This window comes from Carassius gibelio, chromosome A23 (genome assembly GCF_023724105.1).
Source record: "Carassius gibelio isolate Cgi1373 ecotype wild population from Czech Republic chromosome A23, carGib1.2-hapl.c, whole genome shotgun sequence".
Lineage (NCBI taxonomy): Eukaryota > Metazoa > Chordata > Actinopteri > Cypriniformes > Cyprinidae > Carassius > Carassius gibelio.
The window spans coordinates 16,025,573-16,042,107 of record NC_068393.1 but is presented as its reverse complement, the minus strand read 5'-3'; the positions used below and the strand labels follow the sequence as shown (position 1 = coordinate 16,042,107).

The 16,535-nt window shown below is 35.7% G+C and overlaps 1 protein-coding gene across 1 annotated transcript; it reads right to left on the bottom strand.

The window, feature by feature from the left end:
* Positions 1–4,307: 4,307 nt before the first annotated feature.
* Positions 4,308–16,235, bottom strand: LOC127944786 (voltage-dependent L-type calcium channel subunit beta-4-like). The gene is made up of 14 exons (XM_052541041.1): positions 16,119–16,235; positions 12,267–12,386; positions 12,064–12,186; positions 11,863–11,984; positions 11,189–11,244; positions 10,947–10,966; positions 10,630–10,710; positions 9,158–9,216; positions 8,809–8,909; positions 8,521–8,672; positions 8,024–8,119; positions 7,739–7,909; positions 7,603–7,650; positions 4,308–6,810 (listed from the first exon to the last, which is right to left on the bottom strand). The coding sequence occupies exons 1-13, from the start codon at positions 16,158–16,160 to the stop codon at positions 7,621–7,623; spliced, it is 1,173 nt and encodes a 390-aa protein (XP_052397001.1). The 5' UTR covers positions 16,161–16,235; the 3' UTR covers positions 4,308–6,810; positions 7,603–7,620.
* Between the last annotated feature and the right edge of the window lie 300 nt (positions 16,236–16,535).

Here is a 16,535-nt window from a genome sequence, read left to right as displayed (position 1 = left end):
CTGCAGTCCAAGTGATTAAACGGTGAACTGTGGGTTTATATATGCCGCACAACAGCCAATCAGCTTGCACGATGCTCATGACGTCTTACATTCCTTTTCTTTCCTTCGTCCTGAAGCGTACTTCCCCAACGGCTCAGCCTTTTGGGAAACTTTTATCTCATCCTTACTGTATAAAAAATTCAACAAAATTTCTAATTTTATACATGAGGTTTATACATGAGTTTCCAAAATGTCCACATTTGGGTTGTCCTGTGATTACAAAAGACTATAAGACTATATATATATTTAGTTTGAGGTATAGTATATAAATACTATATAAATATAGATATAGTACACACACACACACACACACACACACACACACACACATATATATATATGGATTACATATACTATATGCTAAATCACATAGCCTGTGAGAATAGCATTTGAGGCAGTAGTAGGCCTACACTGAATGTCTGTCACATACAAACTAAATCATTCCACTTGTCAGCTTTTCCTGCATATTCTGGCATCTTCATTGTCTCCAGCGTAATTAATTAGATTAGTTTTCTCTCCAATAGCCACAGGCATGAGGTCAATAGGACTGTTCGCACATTCTTATCCCACCGCCTACTGACTTTCACCTTTAATGATCTGTGAATTGCCTGCTTTCTTTCGGGGAAGACAAGTGTTTTGCTTTCATTTCCCGATGTCTTTTTAATTCATATATGTTAACAAATGCCCCCCCAGATAATACATCCCACAAAATTTCAATAGCTAATTCTCAAACTACTACATTTGTATGCCCTAATCCTGAAAAAATGGTCATAGTCCTGATTAAACGTATTAGTTTTGACATGCATATTTGGTTTATTTTCGGTTTTAAAGTCATTTTACAGTAAAGTTTCACATGACTCCTTATAAAAATCCCCTTGACTAAAACCATGAAAAGGTTTGTTTACAATACTAAGTGACTGGATTATTGGACAAATGACTCTTTTATCCCTGTCTCTGTTTGTTTTGGACACAATGTAGTTTGATTAATGGTGGGTGGGAGGCCAGAAGTTTTTTGGCCTGATGGGACAGTTTAAAATCTCAGCCCTCAGGGTGTCTCAGAAGGCTAAAGTGGTCTGATAGACACCAGGCACACAGAGGCACTGACACTTTCAAGGTTATATTTGTATGTTAAACACCTCAGAGACAGCAGGCTGAGTGGAATAGACCTTATGTAAACACTTCCCTCTCCTCCCCTACCGGAAAATTCATTTATTCTCCAAATTGAAATTAGATGATCTAATTTCACACTATTGAATAGCTTCAGAGCAGTACATCCAATGAGCAGTACGTTAAGATTTAGCAAGCATTTTGTCTTCCAAAGACACGTTTGTCCCTATCCTTGTCTAATATCACACTTCAAATACCATTTAGGTTTTAAACTGTGTGCTGGAATTGCAATATTTTGTCTTTGATTTGACTGGAAACCCTTGTTATGTTGTCTTTTGTGTCATTCAACCTACTGAACCAGGTAGTGGTATCACAGATGAGGCTCATAGTATCCTCAGCAGGGGTGGAAATCGCATGAAGTATGTATGAGAGAGGAATTCCCCTGCTGTAACAGCAGGGCACCAAGCACAGGAAAGCAGGTGGAGCTGAATAATCAGTAGCCCCGTGTGTCACAACACAATCTGCTGTAGAGATGTCAGAAGGTGGAAGTCCAGTTTCTACGGCTGTTGAACCTTAGAGGTTCGTGGTCACTTTTCATCTTTTGCAGATAATTATGTAAGACAAAATAGTGTTGAATGTCAAAGTATAATAATTGGTGCTTCTGATAAAGTCTCAGTTAAAAACCTAGATCAATAAAATACTAAATGAAATTAAAATTATTAAATTAGACGATTTAATTATTATTTAAAATAATAATTTGAAATCAATTACAATTTTTTGTATTTAAATTTAGACATGCATATGTCAAATATATACTGAAAAAAAATTGGTGTTGAAACATTTTAACTGAAAATTTGTAGTAAATTTAACAATCAATTACAAAGTACTATCAAGTAAAGCATTGAATTAAAAGTAATTTTTTTTTTTTAATTTTTTTTTTTTTTTACATATTTTAAGAGTTAAATATGTACTAAATATGTGTCATACTTGTTATATGTTGTCCAGAAACATATGTCCACTGACAGCCCAGTCTTTGGGGAAACTTGTATCTCATCCTACATAAGCTAATAAAATTGTGTTAAAAGTGTGTTAACCAAAATATCCACATTTATGATTAAACAAGGTACATATAGATTCATGCAACAGAAAATATAATTGCTGTATCAGAATACCTTGTGCTTTATTACTTCTCATTTCTATGTGTAGACCTGCGTTCTTAGGTCTATCACATGCAAACTAAATTAGACCCGTTTCCAGTCTTTCCAGATTTCCTGCATATTCTGCCATGTTCTATTGCGTCCAAAGTAAACAATTAAACTGTTTTCTTTCAGTACAGTAGCCACAGACATGAGGACAACAGGAGTTCTTGTCCATCTCATTCTCCACACATTCTTGTCCTTCCACCCAATGACTCTAACCATTAATGATCTGTGAATCCACTAATTTCCTTCTGAGAAGACCTCAGATATTTTGATTGACTTCATTTTGGTTTATTGGGTCTATAACTATATAAACAACTGTCCTGTATTGTCTTTTCCACAGTCTGAGTCTTGCAGTGTAAAATCCATACTGCATATCTGCCTGTTAAAGCAACAAAGACATTTGTTTCAGCTGTGTCATGAAAACAGGGCTGGGATGTTATACATCACAGGGAAGTTTAAACACGTGCAATGTGGTGTATATGTGCAGTTTCATGCATGCAACCTATGTAGATGGACTTTTAGCATTTGTTGAAAGCGCCAGGGATAAAGATAAACCCTCATGTGTGACAGATGGCTGTGGCATTTGCAGATAAAAATGTAAGCATTTTCGGTGTCAGCCTCTCAGGAGAGAAATGGAGCATACAGAAATGAAGAGAAGCAGCATATGGAAATGGCAAATCATATTTGTTCTGGAGCATGTGTGGATCTGATAAATAGTGCAATAAGGTCAAGAGGATCAGGGGAATTGCTCTCTGATCTGTACCACCTCCAAAAAATAATAAAAGCACACTTTTTTTCTCCAGCATTCTCATTAAGACAAATATCTCTTTGAGCTTTGTTACCTTCCCCGCTATGCTCTGATGACAGGGAATGTGATACTAAGAGCATATCAGGCCACACTATTAATCAGCTCTTGCTACTATAACACCAGCTCAGAGAGAAAGAGAAAGACTCCAACAACACCCTCTGACCCACAACCGCCCACTTGCAGCAGCCAGAGGCCCAGCAGGCCCAGCAGGCAGCTAATTAGCATGTGTTAATGAGTTCCTGTGCCAGGGTGACCCACTCAGTAGTGTTGGAAAAGTGTGGAGGTATGGTGTGCCTGCTTCATGGTGCTTGTAAACACAATTACAAACAAGCATGACATACTTTATAACTGCAAATCTAGCACATTCATACAGTAGGCAAGGGTTTCGAAATGTAATTCGCTGCAGCTAGTTTGCTGCACCTTTATGAAACTAAAAACATATGGTAATATGCTGGTAATCTAAAATGTGCTTAATCTTGTAACATTAACTTTTATTAAAGTCAAAAATATCATTAAATATCACTGAATCAAACTGACTAAAGTCTAATAAGTAACAATTATATATATATATATATATATATATATATATATATACAGTACAGACCAAAAGTTTGGACACACCTTCTCATTCAAGGAGTTTTCTTTATTTTCATGACTATGAAAATTGTAGATTCACACTGAAGGCATCAAGGGCTATTTGACCAAGAAGGAGAGTGATGGGGTGCTGCACCAGATGACCTGGCCTAAAAATAGTTTTCTAAAGATTTAGAAAAGATCAGAAGCAGAGTTTGAATAATTTTGCTTCTGCAGTGCTTCTACTCTGACCTCTAGTGGAAATTTGGGAATTTATTTTTGTGATTCCTCAATAATTCTACATGTGGGCTGTTAAAGTTGACATGTCATCATCACTATTTTGATTCTTTTATAATTATAGAGCATGCAGCTAATTTCATATCAATTTACAGGCTATATTTTGATTCATTATTTTTCTTCTTCTTCTTGTTATTTTTTTTTTTACAAAAATCTATAATTTTATTTAAAAGGTAATGGATTAATAACACATGCAAAATTCACATGAACCATGCAGAGACAATTCTTTTTCTTTTCTTTTAAATTATTTTTCCTTCCCCAGAGCACAAAACTCAGCATCAGGTAGCACACTTTTCCTAATTGTTTTTTCTTTTTTACTGGAAGAGGGTTTACACACTTACAAAAGAAAACCTCAAACACAAAACCAAAATAGTGCAATCATATTGATTTCCCTTTATTTAGTGATAGACCTTTATCAGTCCAAGCCATTTTCTTTCTCCTTCCTCCAGTGTTGCATATAGTACAGTATAATGTGATATAGAACAACAATATAAATATCTAATAAAATAAACAATTAGCCTTGAAAATATACTTTGGAGACCCAAAGACATAGTACTTGACTATGTACAAATCACCTGGAAAGATATCAAGCATATTTTCAATTGGAAAGAGCTCATTGTGCTTTAAAGCCCGTGCCTCTTGCTTGTTGCTTTTAATATGCAGTGATTTAAAAATTGACAGAAGATTCAACATGGTCCCAAATAACATTTTTTGTTCAATATATGCAAATAATATTAAATATGTACACCTTAAACGAACACAAAGTCATTTGTTTGTCATAGATGAGGGCAATGGATTTTAATGTGCAATCTGTATATACTCAAGCAGATCTTTGTGGTTTATATTTTCTACGTCCAATGCATTTCCCTATTCATTCAACAGTGCTGTGTATTTCTATAAATGCCTGATTGTTTGTCATGCATAGTCATGATTAGCTTGAATGTACAAGGGGACTGCATGTGCATGTATGCAAAGAGTAAAATTAGTGATCATTTAGTTAAGAGATTGTCTTGCAAATAAGACAGAAGTCATTCTGTTATGTGATAATATTTGTAAATGATTTTGTTATTGCATGGAAGAACAGCAGCAAGCAAAACTAAAAAATCACAGCAGCAGATATGTCAGCAAGATCATCACTTATCATGCATACAAGTTTTGATGGTAAAAATAAAAAACTATCAGGAATTTGTATTAGTCTTTTGAGATGAAGAAAAACCAAGAAACAAAAGATGTTAGAAAACAGTGGTTCTCAAGCAATATATCCTCATACCGTTTCACCTGTTATTGTTGTTGTTGAATTAATGGTATGATTATGTACAGTTAGACTGTGTGAAAAAGATGTTTGCAAGGGTCTCACTTTTGTACTTCCAAACAAATCCACTAGATGTCACTGTAATTCAAACCATTGGTATAGAGTTGAGGTTCTCAACGTTTTACTTCGACTGATCCAACACAGCAACAAAATAATTTATGGCACAAAAGAATTTTAAAATATTCTTTAAATCAAACATTAAAATATAATAACATAATAAAATAATCAAAATTAATAGTTCAGAAAAAAAACATTGGTGCACAAGCAATGTTTCACTTCAGTACAAATAATAATTACAAAATATGTTTTGGGGAATATTTGTTTAGGATTTTGAGGATGAGAACATGTCATCCAATGGATCCATGTTAGTATTTACCTAATTTACCTAGTTATAGGTAAAATGCCATAAAGTTTGATTATAAGTTTTATTTTCTTTTTAAAACTAAACAAGTCTTGTCATCCTAACTATGCATGATAATAAAATTAGTTGCATTTTTTCCGTCCATTTAGCATAATTTTATCACCTGCTGTCTGTATCTAATTAAAACAGACCTGCGAGCTCTCAGTTGAGAACCACTGTTGGACAAAATAAATAATGTTAGGCTGTTTAGTGCAATTCTGAGATCTAGGCAAAAGATGTGCAAACATTCATGTGGTCTGCTTTTCACTGATCTGAAAGAGTGATGTTAGTGCAATGCGGTTGGAAATACTGACAAGTTACTAGTTGATTTGAACGTCTGAACGTTTCCAGTGGACACAATGCAAAGTGGAACAGGATATAACGGAAAATAAAAATGTGTGCAGTTACAAAATGTCCCAAGTGTGATTTCAGTATATGAATTAGTCATTTGCGGGTTGTGCTACATAAAGCTTTTAGGGTTATTAGTTATGAGTAAATGATATTTGACGATTCATTGAAATGAAGTGTACTGTGCAAAAGGTCATAATAAACCTTGAAAACAAACCAAAAGCGATGCAGGAGGTGGAGATTGAGTGAGGGGACTGGTAGTCATATGAGAGGATGTTAGTGGCTTGTGGTGCCCTTCTATGTGAGGATATGGTATGGATGCTCTGATGTCAGTGCCAGCCTCACTTCAGGAATAAGAGGCAGGCTGGCAAAACCTTGCGAACAGACGGGACCACCAAGCGGTGAGTGGGGAAACCCCTGTTGATCTCAGACCAGTTGAATGTGTGTATAGCAGTGTGTGTGTGTTGGCTGAAGGCCTGCAGCTGAGCGCTCCTGAGATGTAAAGGACACATGTGTTAGTGCAGGGGAGGGTGTGTGTCATCACTCTCAGTGAGGCTGGGATCGGTCCACTTCTCCACTGACCCTCATCTCATTCTCCATCCCTCCGTTCCTCCTCTTTCTCATCAGTGGGCAGCTGCTCCGAGCCCCATCTCATTCTGGGGCAGTGAGTGGCTGGCCTTTGAGGAATATTTCTAAGGGTCTTTCTGGAATATTCTGTGTCACTCTAGAACAACCAGAGAGCAGTGGAAGAAGTGATCATTATGCTTAAACATCCTGGCAACAAGCTTTCTGTCAGTCAATATTTAATAATTAAAGATGCACTCAATATTTTGTTGTTGTTGTTGTTGTTGTTGTGTGATATGGCTGATGTTATATTGACATCTGGTGGACTGGATGTAGTGTCACGCAAAGGTAGCATTCATTTACAGCATTGTCTTTTAATAAGACTAAAGCTATTATTATTATTATTTTTGTTAATTAAAATAAAGCTGAAATAAAAAAATTAGAATTATTAGATGAAAACTAAAAAATTTAAAATTAGGCATGTTGTCTTGAAATGAGTTGATATACTAAATGACTAAAACGAAAATAAAAATCTAAATGATTTCAGTATACGTATTGAATACATACTGATATAAAAATAAATTAAAGCTAAATAGAACTAATACAACTGGCAAAAGCATATCACAAAATGACTAAATCTAAAAAGAAAACTTAAAAAAATAAATACTTATTCAAAATATTGATACTATAACAGTATGTAAATACTAGCAAAATATGATAAGATTGTATGATAAGATAAAATAAGATAAAATAAAGTAAAAAAAAGGGAAAACTGCTTTCATTAACTTTTTTTCAAAAGTACTTGACATTTAAAATAAGTAAGTACACATTTGAAATTGACTGTTATTAATATTATTTATTATTAATACATGCAAAATAAGCAGTGACAGGGAAATACACATTCACAATAATATTCTTAACTGACACAGATGAACATCAATCCAGCACTCACCCTTATTTGTGGTAGTTCTCATTCAATGAGCTCCTGCGTCTCTGAGAACTGGAGGAAGAGGATGACAGAGCGTTCAAGATAACGTAAGCTTCATCACAACAAGGGAAGGCCATGCAGTTAACATTTAAACACTCACCTGTTGGCTAGAGTTGGCTGAGGGTGGTGTAACTATATTTTGCTCCACTATAGGGTTCAGGGGGGCGGAGCCTGGCAGGTGAGTGGCACGCCAGTATATATCTAAATATTCGGCCAGGTGTTCACAGGCATCCTCTAACTGATTCTCATCCAGTACAACATCAAACATTTCCTAATGCAAGACAAACGCAGTGAAAATCAACAGCATTAGTGCAGGATATCGCATACTTTCACTTGTTGCTTAGGTTTCATGTGTGAGCTGAATGTGTGCAGTAATGGGACTCACTGGTGGACACTGTGCTAGTTTATCTCCTGCCATCATTTGCACGTTGAGATGTTTGCTTTGAGATTTCCCCCTGGACTTAATGAGTCTTTGAAGAACCTGGGGAAGATTGAGTGACACTGAGAAAATGAGGGACAAAAGCGGCAGCAGTGCTTCAGGGAAATACAAGCCTTAATCATTAAAATAAGTAAACAACTAGCTCAGTGGACTTATTCAAACACACTTTACAAAAACATATTTCATTAGTCTATTATCAATGTGCAACAGTAAATATATAATACATAATTCTATTATTTTATATCAGATAACTAGTCTTAGTCTGAGACAGGGGTAAAATAATAGAAGTACATTAGATACACACACAAAACAGTAATATAACCTTCATACAACAATAAAAATAGTTGATTTAGTTTTATTATAAATCTGTAATTGGAGAAGCACCAGCTTGTAGCTTTTTGAGAATAAGTGTTTATTAATAGACTGGTTAAATATTGTTGTACCTTTGGAGAGGACACTTTGACATAGACAATGATGGGAGCGAGGGAGGTCTTGAGAAGCTGTGCGGGGTGGTTGATAGTATCTGCATCCAAGACCACCAACTGCAGGCTTTTAGCCAGTTCAAATATTCTCTCAATCTCACTCTGCACCTCCGCTGAGAGAGAGACAGGCATGATAACAGGAGCCGCATTCATAATGGAACAACAAATGATCCCATATTAGGTCCTTTATTCTGAACTAGACTTATATTAATGTACTGTTTGGCTTTACCCCTGTATGTTGTCACTTACCCAGACTGGAGCGCATGTTTGACCTCTCCATGATAGCTTTCTTGTTCAGTACAGACCTCTTGGCCAGAGACAGATCTGCAGTCACCCGTGTGATAGAAATCCTGCCATGAAACCACATACCAAATACAAAAATACTCCTTCAAAACTTTTGAAGGTGTATTTAAAGTCACACGAAGTTTGGACCATTCTAATGATACTTTACAGAAGAAAGAAAGTAGGAAAATTATTTATTTCTATTTTTCAAAATGTACATTTCGGGGTGAACTGTTCCTGTAAGAGTAACACTTTCACTTTTAAACTCTAAACCAGTGAAACAAATTGCACTCACCCAAACAGTGTCTGCACTCACCTCCCATCAAACCTGTGTTTCAGGAAGTCAAACAAGGCTTTCTGCATCATATCAGTCACCTGCATCAGAAGATATTGAGAAAAGGGTATATACTATGTTCAACTTGAAACGTTTCATATGTAATTAACATGTTAATCTGAGGTAATTTAGGTCCTGAGCTATTAATAGTGTTAACATCCACCCAGCGATTTTGTTGTCTAAGGATCGTAGGGGGGAAATAAGGAGTCCTAAGCTGGGGATTTGAAAGAAGAGTCGTGTATAAGGATAATATGATTTTGGATGAGGTGATGCGGTTTTATTTAGACACGGGTGAAAAATGAATGACTCCAGAAATAGAGGGTAGAGAGTCAGCAGTGGAAGCAGGTCCCTGGTGTCTCTGTTAAGGAGCTGACTGACAAATGTGTCCAACCATAGCTGGACTTAAATATTTCACATTCGCAAATCCTCACATACCATAACTGAAAAAGAAGTATTTCACTCTGACTGAGCATTCATATAAAGGGACCAAAATGAGCTTTTTGCCATGCCTGCCAATAGTATGTAAGTTATGAGAATTTACAGACTAAAATTACTTTTCATAGGCCATGAAACTGTATTTTGCATTATTTTATTAAATATAATTATGCTAAATATAATTATATAAATATTGTTTAGTAAATATAAATACTTAACACAAATATTTTTCATAGGTCAATAAATGGTATTTTGCATTTTTATTAAATTATAAAAAAAAGTAAATGTATTTATAGAAATATTATTACATCTACTGTATATCTACATAAAACATGTTTACAGGTCATTGTGTCACTTGAGTATCACATGCTACATTTCATCTCTGCATAAATTTGTAGCAAAATGTGATTTTGTTCCAGTGTAGTTATTGTTAATTAAAACTAAACCTACTAAACAATTTTCAGTGATTGGAATAAACTATCAATAAAATAAAATACTAATATTACCATAAATCTTGCCTCGGCAACTATGTATAAAAAAACAAAAGCTAACTGAAATATATATATATATAAAACAATTAGTTACATAGAAATATTTTCAAAATATAAAAAAATAATAATAAAAGTGACAAAGTACACAACAAAATTGCTAAACCTAAAATTAAAATGAAAACTGAAAATTGTTATAAATACTATAATATTATATAATTATATAATATATATATGTCGTCAAGCTGAGTTCTGGAGAAATAAGCCTTAAGGCATATTTCTGATGGTAAATTTTCCACAGAGGTGCAAGTTAAAATACACTAAAGCCACATGAGTGAGTGATGTTTTCTTTAGTTTATGGTTTGCATGTCCTTGATTGCACAGTTCCTAGTACAGTTACTGGTTAATTTTCTATTTACTCTTCAAACTCAACTTTTACTTGCTTGGTGGTTGTTAATTTTGGACCCTGAAAAAATAGAACAACTGACCTGTCTCTTAACTGCCATGATGATCAAATTTAATAAAATTTACCTCATAGCCTTTCAGCGAGGGGCCAACCAGAACAACAGGCCTCATGGATGGAACTACATCATAGGGTGGAACGTGCTCTGTCTACAACACACACACACACACACACACACAGTTATGTCTCACAAGCTCTGAATCTTAACTAACATCTCTCAACATCTAATGAGTAGCCTCAAGGGATGCAGTTCCAATAACACAGCATTAAAATCTCTCACAAAGGATCGTCTGAGAGGCCAGACACAAAAGTTTGAATATTTAATACCACTTTTTGAGGGACTGTGTTGCACTATCGAAGCAATGAAGCAATTTTAACCACCTACCTGCTTCTGCTTCTGTTTGGCTTGTTTAAAACAAGACAAATGTGTTAAAGGACATCTAAACAGGTTGGTTGTGTTCATGATGGTAAAACTATTTTATACTGAAACATTATGTAAATCATGCTGATCATGATATATAAAAGCAGCATATACCCTGAAGGAAAACGCAGAGGAACGGTAGTGGCTCAACAGTACTAGCATTACAGTAAGACAGTAATGTGTGAGAGTATTTAAATACCTCTCACCTGCAGAAGGAGGAGTAGACCTCCAGCCACCAGATGAAGCATTCCCGCCCATTTTCCTGTTACCAACACAGACACTTTAAAAATGACAGGACGAGACACACCAATAGCTGATAGCATACTATGAGCTAAGATCCCATGCTGAATGTTCATTTTCTCACTTATGGTGTAGTTCACCAAAAATGATAACTAATGATCTTCACTTATCTTTATTTGTATCAGTCTGCTTGTCTTCGTGCATTCCAAACCAATTGTATTCTGCGTATTAGTGGAGGGGATTTTACATTTGATTCTTTAAAAGCCATTCAAATTATTTGTAAATAATTAAATTATTTGAATATGCACACTTCCCATTATAAAATAGGCAAACAAAAAGTACAATATGAGTCCTCTATCCATAATATTTCTTTCTCCAGTGAAAAAGTCACCTTGTCTGAATCAGGAGAGAAATATGCACAGATCAAAACAGTCTACAAGTTCTCAACAAATAAGCTGGTGGATTTGATGTAAGAGGACAACAGCTCTAAATTTCTCTAAATTTGAATAAACAAACTCATCTACATCTTAAATGGCCTGAGGATGAGTACATTTTCATTTCTGGGTGAACTATTCCTTTAAATGCTAATTTACAGTACTGAATGACATCTATAGATATGAGATGCAACTGCACTTCAGACCTCTGAGCTGCTTTCTGTTCCTGCTTGATCCGCATGGCCTCCAGTTTAACAGGGCTGGGGATGAAGGCAATATCTGCCCCTTCCTTCACCAGCCTCCCGATCCACCAGTCATTATTATACTTCTGTAGGATGGAAGACAATGTGCTCAAAAAAACAAACTAAAATCTAACTGTTAACTTCAGCTCATCAGTTACTTCCCACCTCTTTTATATGTAGAAAATCTTTGGTCTCAAAGTTGATGGCAGCACCCTGAACCGGACAGTCTTCATCCAGAGCCCCGCAGTAGCTGACATTGGTTCTCACTGCAAATGCTACAGGTTTGATCTACAAGAAAATAAAGAAAAGAGTTAACATTATTTGAAGAGGAGAGGTAATTGACAATGTATCTGTTTGAGAAGATGAACCTTGGCTCTCTCGAGCTGGAGCAGGGCCTGGCGCTCGGCCTCACGCCGAGACGCCTCCTTGTCCTCCTCCAGGGACAGGTCGGAATCCGATGGTCTACTCGTGTAGGAATCAGCAGAACTCTGCAAAAGGACAAGAGTCCAATCTGAGACATGCTGTTTCACATTGTATTATTGTAATTACTTTCATTCATTGTTATCTTTAAAGTCTTTTTTACTTCTTTGTCAATTACAGTGCAACTAAGCAACAAAATCTGCACACAATCAGTTTCGTGAATAAATCATTCACCAAATCATACACAGATTTATTTTATCTACTGTGTTTAAACTGGTTTTGAGGACGGCATACTTGGCATTTCTCATTACTTCACAGGCTACATTAACTGTGGATTACTTGTGGATTATTGTGATGTTTTAATGACTGTTTAGACTCTCATTCTGACGGCACCCATTCACTGCAGAGCATCCATTGGGGAGCAAGTGATGTGATGCTAAATAGGTCTAAATCTGTTCTGTTGAAGAAACAAACTAATCTGCATATTGGATGGCTTGAGGGTGAATACAATTTTCAGGAAATGTTCATTTTTGGGTGAACTATTCTGATTGACAAAACTAATTAACGAGCATAAATGTACGCTGTAAGCCAGAGAGAAGATCTCCTGTGTATATAAATATGAATTCAAACAATTATTAGTGAATGAGACCTAATGTTTTTGGTTTCTCTGTTGTTTTGCACTATTCTCATCTTGCAGTGTTTTAACTGCACACATCAATTGCTGCAAATGCTTTGGCAATATAAATATATAAATATAATTCATGCAAATAAAGCATTAAAACTGAAAACTAAATCAAAGACAGTGAAATCCCCAAATGCACCAATAACAAAAGACCAAGTGACTGTAAACAAGCATTGCAAAAACCTTTCCTCTATTATCTCATGCATCCCTCTGATCTCCCCTCCAGACCAGCCTTTCTCAGACCAGTCTTTTTTCCCCTCCAAAATCCAAACACAGTGAGGATATGATTTAAATATCAAAGGCAGCCGCAGGGCGCAGGTGTCTGTGACACATACCGTCAAAAGAGATAAAGCATAATTAAGCAGACGCCGGCTAAGATAAGATTCCTATGTGTAATGATTTAAATATATCTCCCATCTAAATGAACATTTAATTAAAAGCCAACCCTGCAATGGGACGCATCTCCGTGACAGAGCTGTCCTGAACCAACTTTTGGATGATTTACGCCAGTTTCACCATTTTCATGTGTTTAGCTTAGAAATAAATGAAAAGAAAGATACAGGAGGGCTTTGAAGCATAGCAATACATAACATCTAACATTTTTTTTGGACCACTTTTATCAATAGGAGGTAATAGTGATGCAGGGGTCGCTCACATAAACATCACTGCAGCAAGACTGTGACACACATTTTGTGTTCCATACACACACAGCGTACATTAACTCTGAGATTCGTTTTCCGACAGACTAAGCAATTTTTTGCTCTGTACCTGGATCGATAGAGTAATGTAATCCTTTAAAATACACAATGCTTGGCAACCTCATCCACTAAGAGTGTTTCCACAACACCTCACTTACAACACACCATCAGACATTCCCAGAAAAGGCTGCATACAATGTTTACAATATGTAGCTTAATCAAAGCTTTAGTAGCTTTATTTAATAGATTTTTTGAATGTCTTAGTATTCGGTATATCTTCCTTTTGCTTTTGGACAGCAGCATTCGAGCTGCATGAAATGAGTTTGTGTAAATCTTGATGTTTTGCAGAATTATTTAAGAATACACATTGAGCTTAAAATGGAAGAAAGATTTAGACCATCTGAATTAGAATTTTTCTCATAATGAGAATGTGAGATATAAATTTAGAATTGTAAGATATAGTTGATAGCTTCTGAATTCTTGAGTCAGACTTATATTCTTGACCTATACATCTCACAATTTTGACTTTTTTCTTTGAATTCTGAGTTTATATTCAAGTCTGTGTTTATATCCCACAATTCTAAAGTTTTATATATAAGTCTGAGATAATAAAAAAGGTATGAATTGTGAGAGAAAAAGACAAAAAAAATATATATTATTTTTTTTTTTACCTGTGGCAGAAACAAGCTTCAATAATTCGGAGCTCACATGATCAATGTCACAAATTTTCTTATTTGATTAGTGACTTGCAAATATCGCAGAATATTGCAGAACATCATAATGTAAACCAAAAATGATAACATCTAAATGAACTGGTTTTATTTAAGTCATAAACATTACAGTTTATATCACAATGACATTGAAAAGGGTTTTTTTTTTTTTTTATATATAATTTTTGTTTGGCCAGACCACTAGTAAAAGTGTAACGTGGAATTCTATCCAGTCTCTTTCAGTCAGTATCCCACATACAGTAATGTGTAAATGTGTACTTTTGAAATACTGTTCAATACAGTAACTGTCATCCATAATCTTGCCATAGTTTACATCAGAACATCCCTCCAGAGTACACTGTTATATTGAAAACATGACTAAGCAATTTGACAGTCTTATCCATAAACTATGACACAAGGACTTGTCATTCTGATGGCACTGACATGTTCATTGACACAGATATTTATTTTTGAGAGATGAACTAAGGATTTTGAGCAAGAGATTGGCTTTTGCAGGTAGTCCATGGTGTTTTGCTCTTTGTAAGAGTTGTTTTGAGAAAATGCACTGTTTGCAAATGTCAAGGATGATTCGTGAAATGTAACAAAGCGACTGAGAAAAACTGTAAGATCACATATATTTGCCTCCTGGAATTGATTTTCAGAAGTATTTTTATATTTACAAGGGTGTTTGACTTGTTATTTGACTGAGAAATCAAACTATTTGAAAATCTAAATAATGAGAAAATTGCCTTTAAATTTGATCTTTAGTCCATATCTTAATGATTTTTGCCATAATTGGATATTTATACATTTTGACCCATACAATGTTTTTTTGGCTATTGCTAAAGATATACCCCAGCGACTTAAGACTGGATTTGTGCTCCATGCAGGGTCACATATTATATAACCTTTATAAGAGCTTTTTAAAATCTAAAAACACACAGCATGCCATCTATTCATGTCAGCCGAATAATGCCCAAAACATTGAATGTATAAAGACCTAGAATGTTATATTACTGAAACAAAATTCTGAAGTAATAATAGCAAAAACAGATTCATTTTAATTTACATAAATATAATATAGGTCTACATTTCTTATTTCATGCATTACACTCTTGAATATAAATCTACACATTTATATAAATATCTGTGGCATTTTTGCCTAAAACTGGTAAAATTCTGACCATGGTTTTCTTGTTATAAAACAATTAAATAATAGAATTCACATTTCTGCCTAGCCTATTGTTCATGTTTTTGCATGTTTTCCCAATATAAAAAACGTGATATCAACCACGAGCAACATTATTTGAAACCGCCGAGAAACTGAAATAATAACAATTAAAGGTAGCCAAATACACGTTCTCAATTATACAATCAATGCAGCTGAAGGAGTCTGCTGGTCGAAAAGCTAAGACATGCATCTCGACTGAGAATAATTTATTCATAAAAAAGGCTTACATGAGGATATTAATAGACTATGATCCAGGCAGAATGCATGCGAAATGCATTCACTCCACCAAAGCAGCACTACTGATTGATTATGGAATCACATGGAGTGAAAATGTAATAGAGAGGGAGCGCGCGGGAGAAAATCGGTGAGCGTGCGAGCAACGAAGAGAGAGAGAGAGAGAGAGAGAGAGAGAGAGAGAGAGAGAAAGAGTGACAGAGATAAAGTGCATGTGAGGGAGAGAGAAGGCAAACTATCCCTACCTTGCAGCTGAGCAGCGCTGCGCTAGAATCGGACGCGGACATGCCTATGGAGACAGCTCGTATCGCCCCCCATCACTGTGGGCAGCGGTAAAGAGATAGGCAGAGAGAGAGAGAGAGAGAGAGAGAGGGGGGGGGAAGCCTCAGCTTCGAGCGCACTGGCATTGCACTCAACGCCTATACAAAATTGATGCCCTGACTGCAGCAGCTGAGTTGTGGTGTTCACTGAGAGCAAACGCCCTCCCTCTGCCGCTGCTGCCGTTCTTCCGCCTGCTCTCACATTCAATCAGGCTCCATTTTCATGGAAGGAGAGGTTTACCTCTCACACCAGAGAGACAACTGAGACACTCAGATCTCATTCTCTTGCAGCAGGAAAAACTGCTTTGGAAGTGGGATGTGTGAAATGAAACTCCATTATTA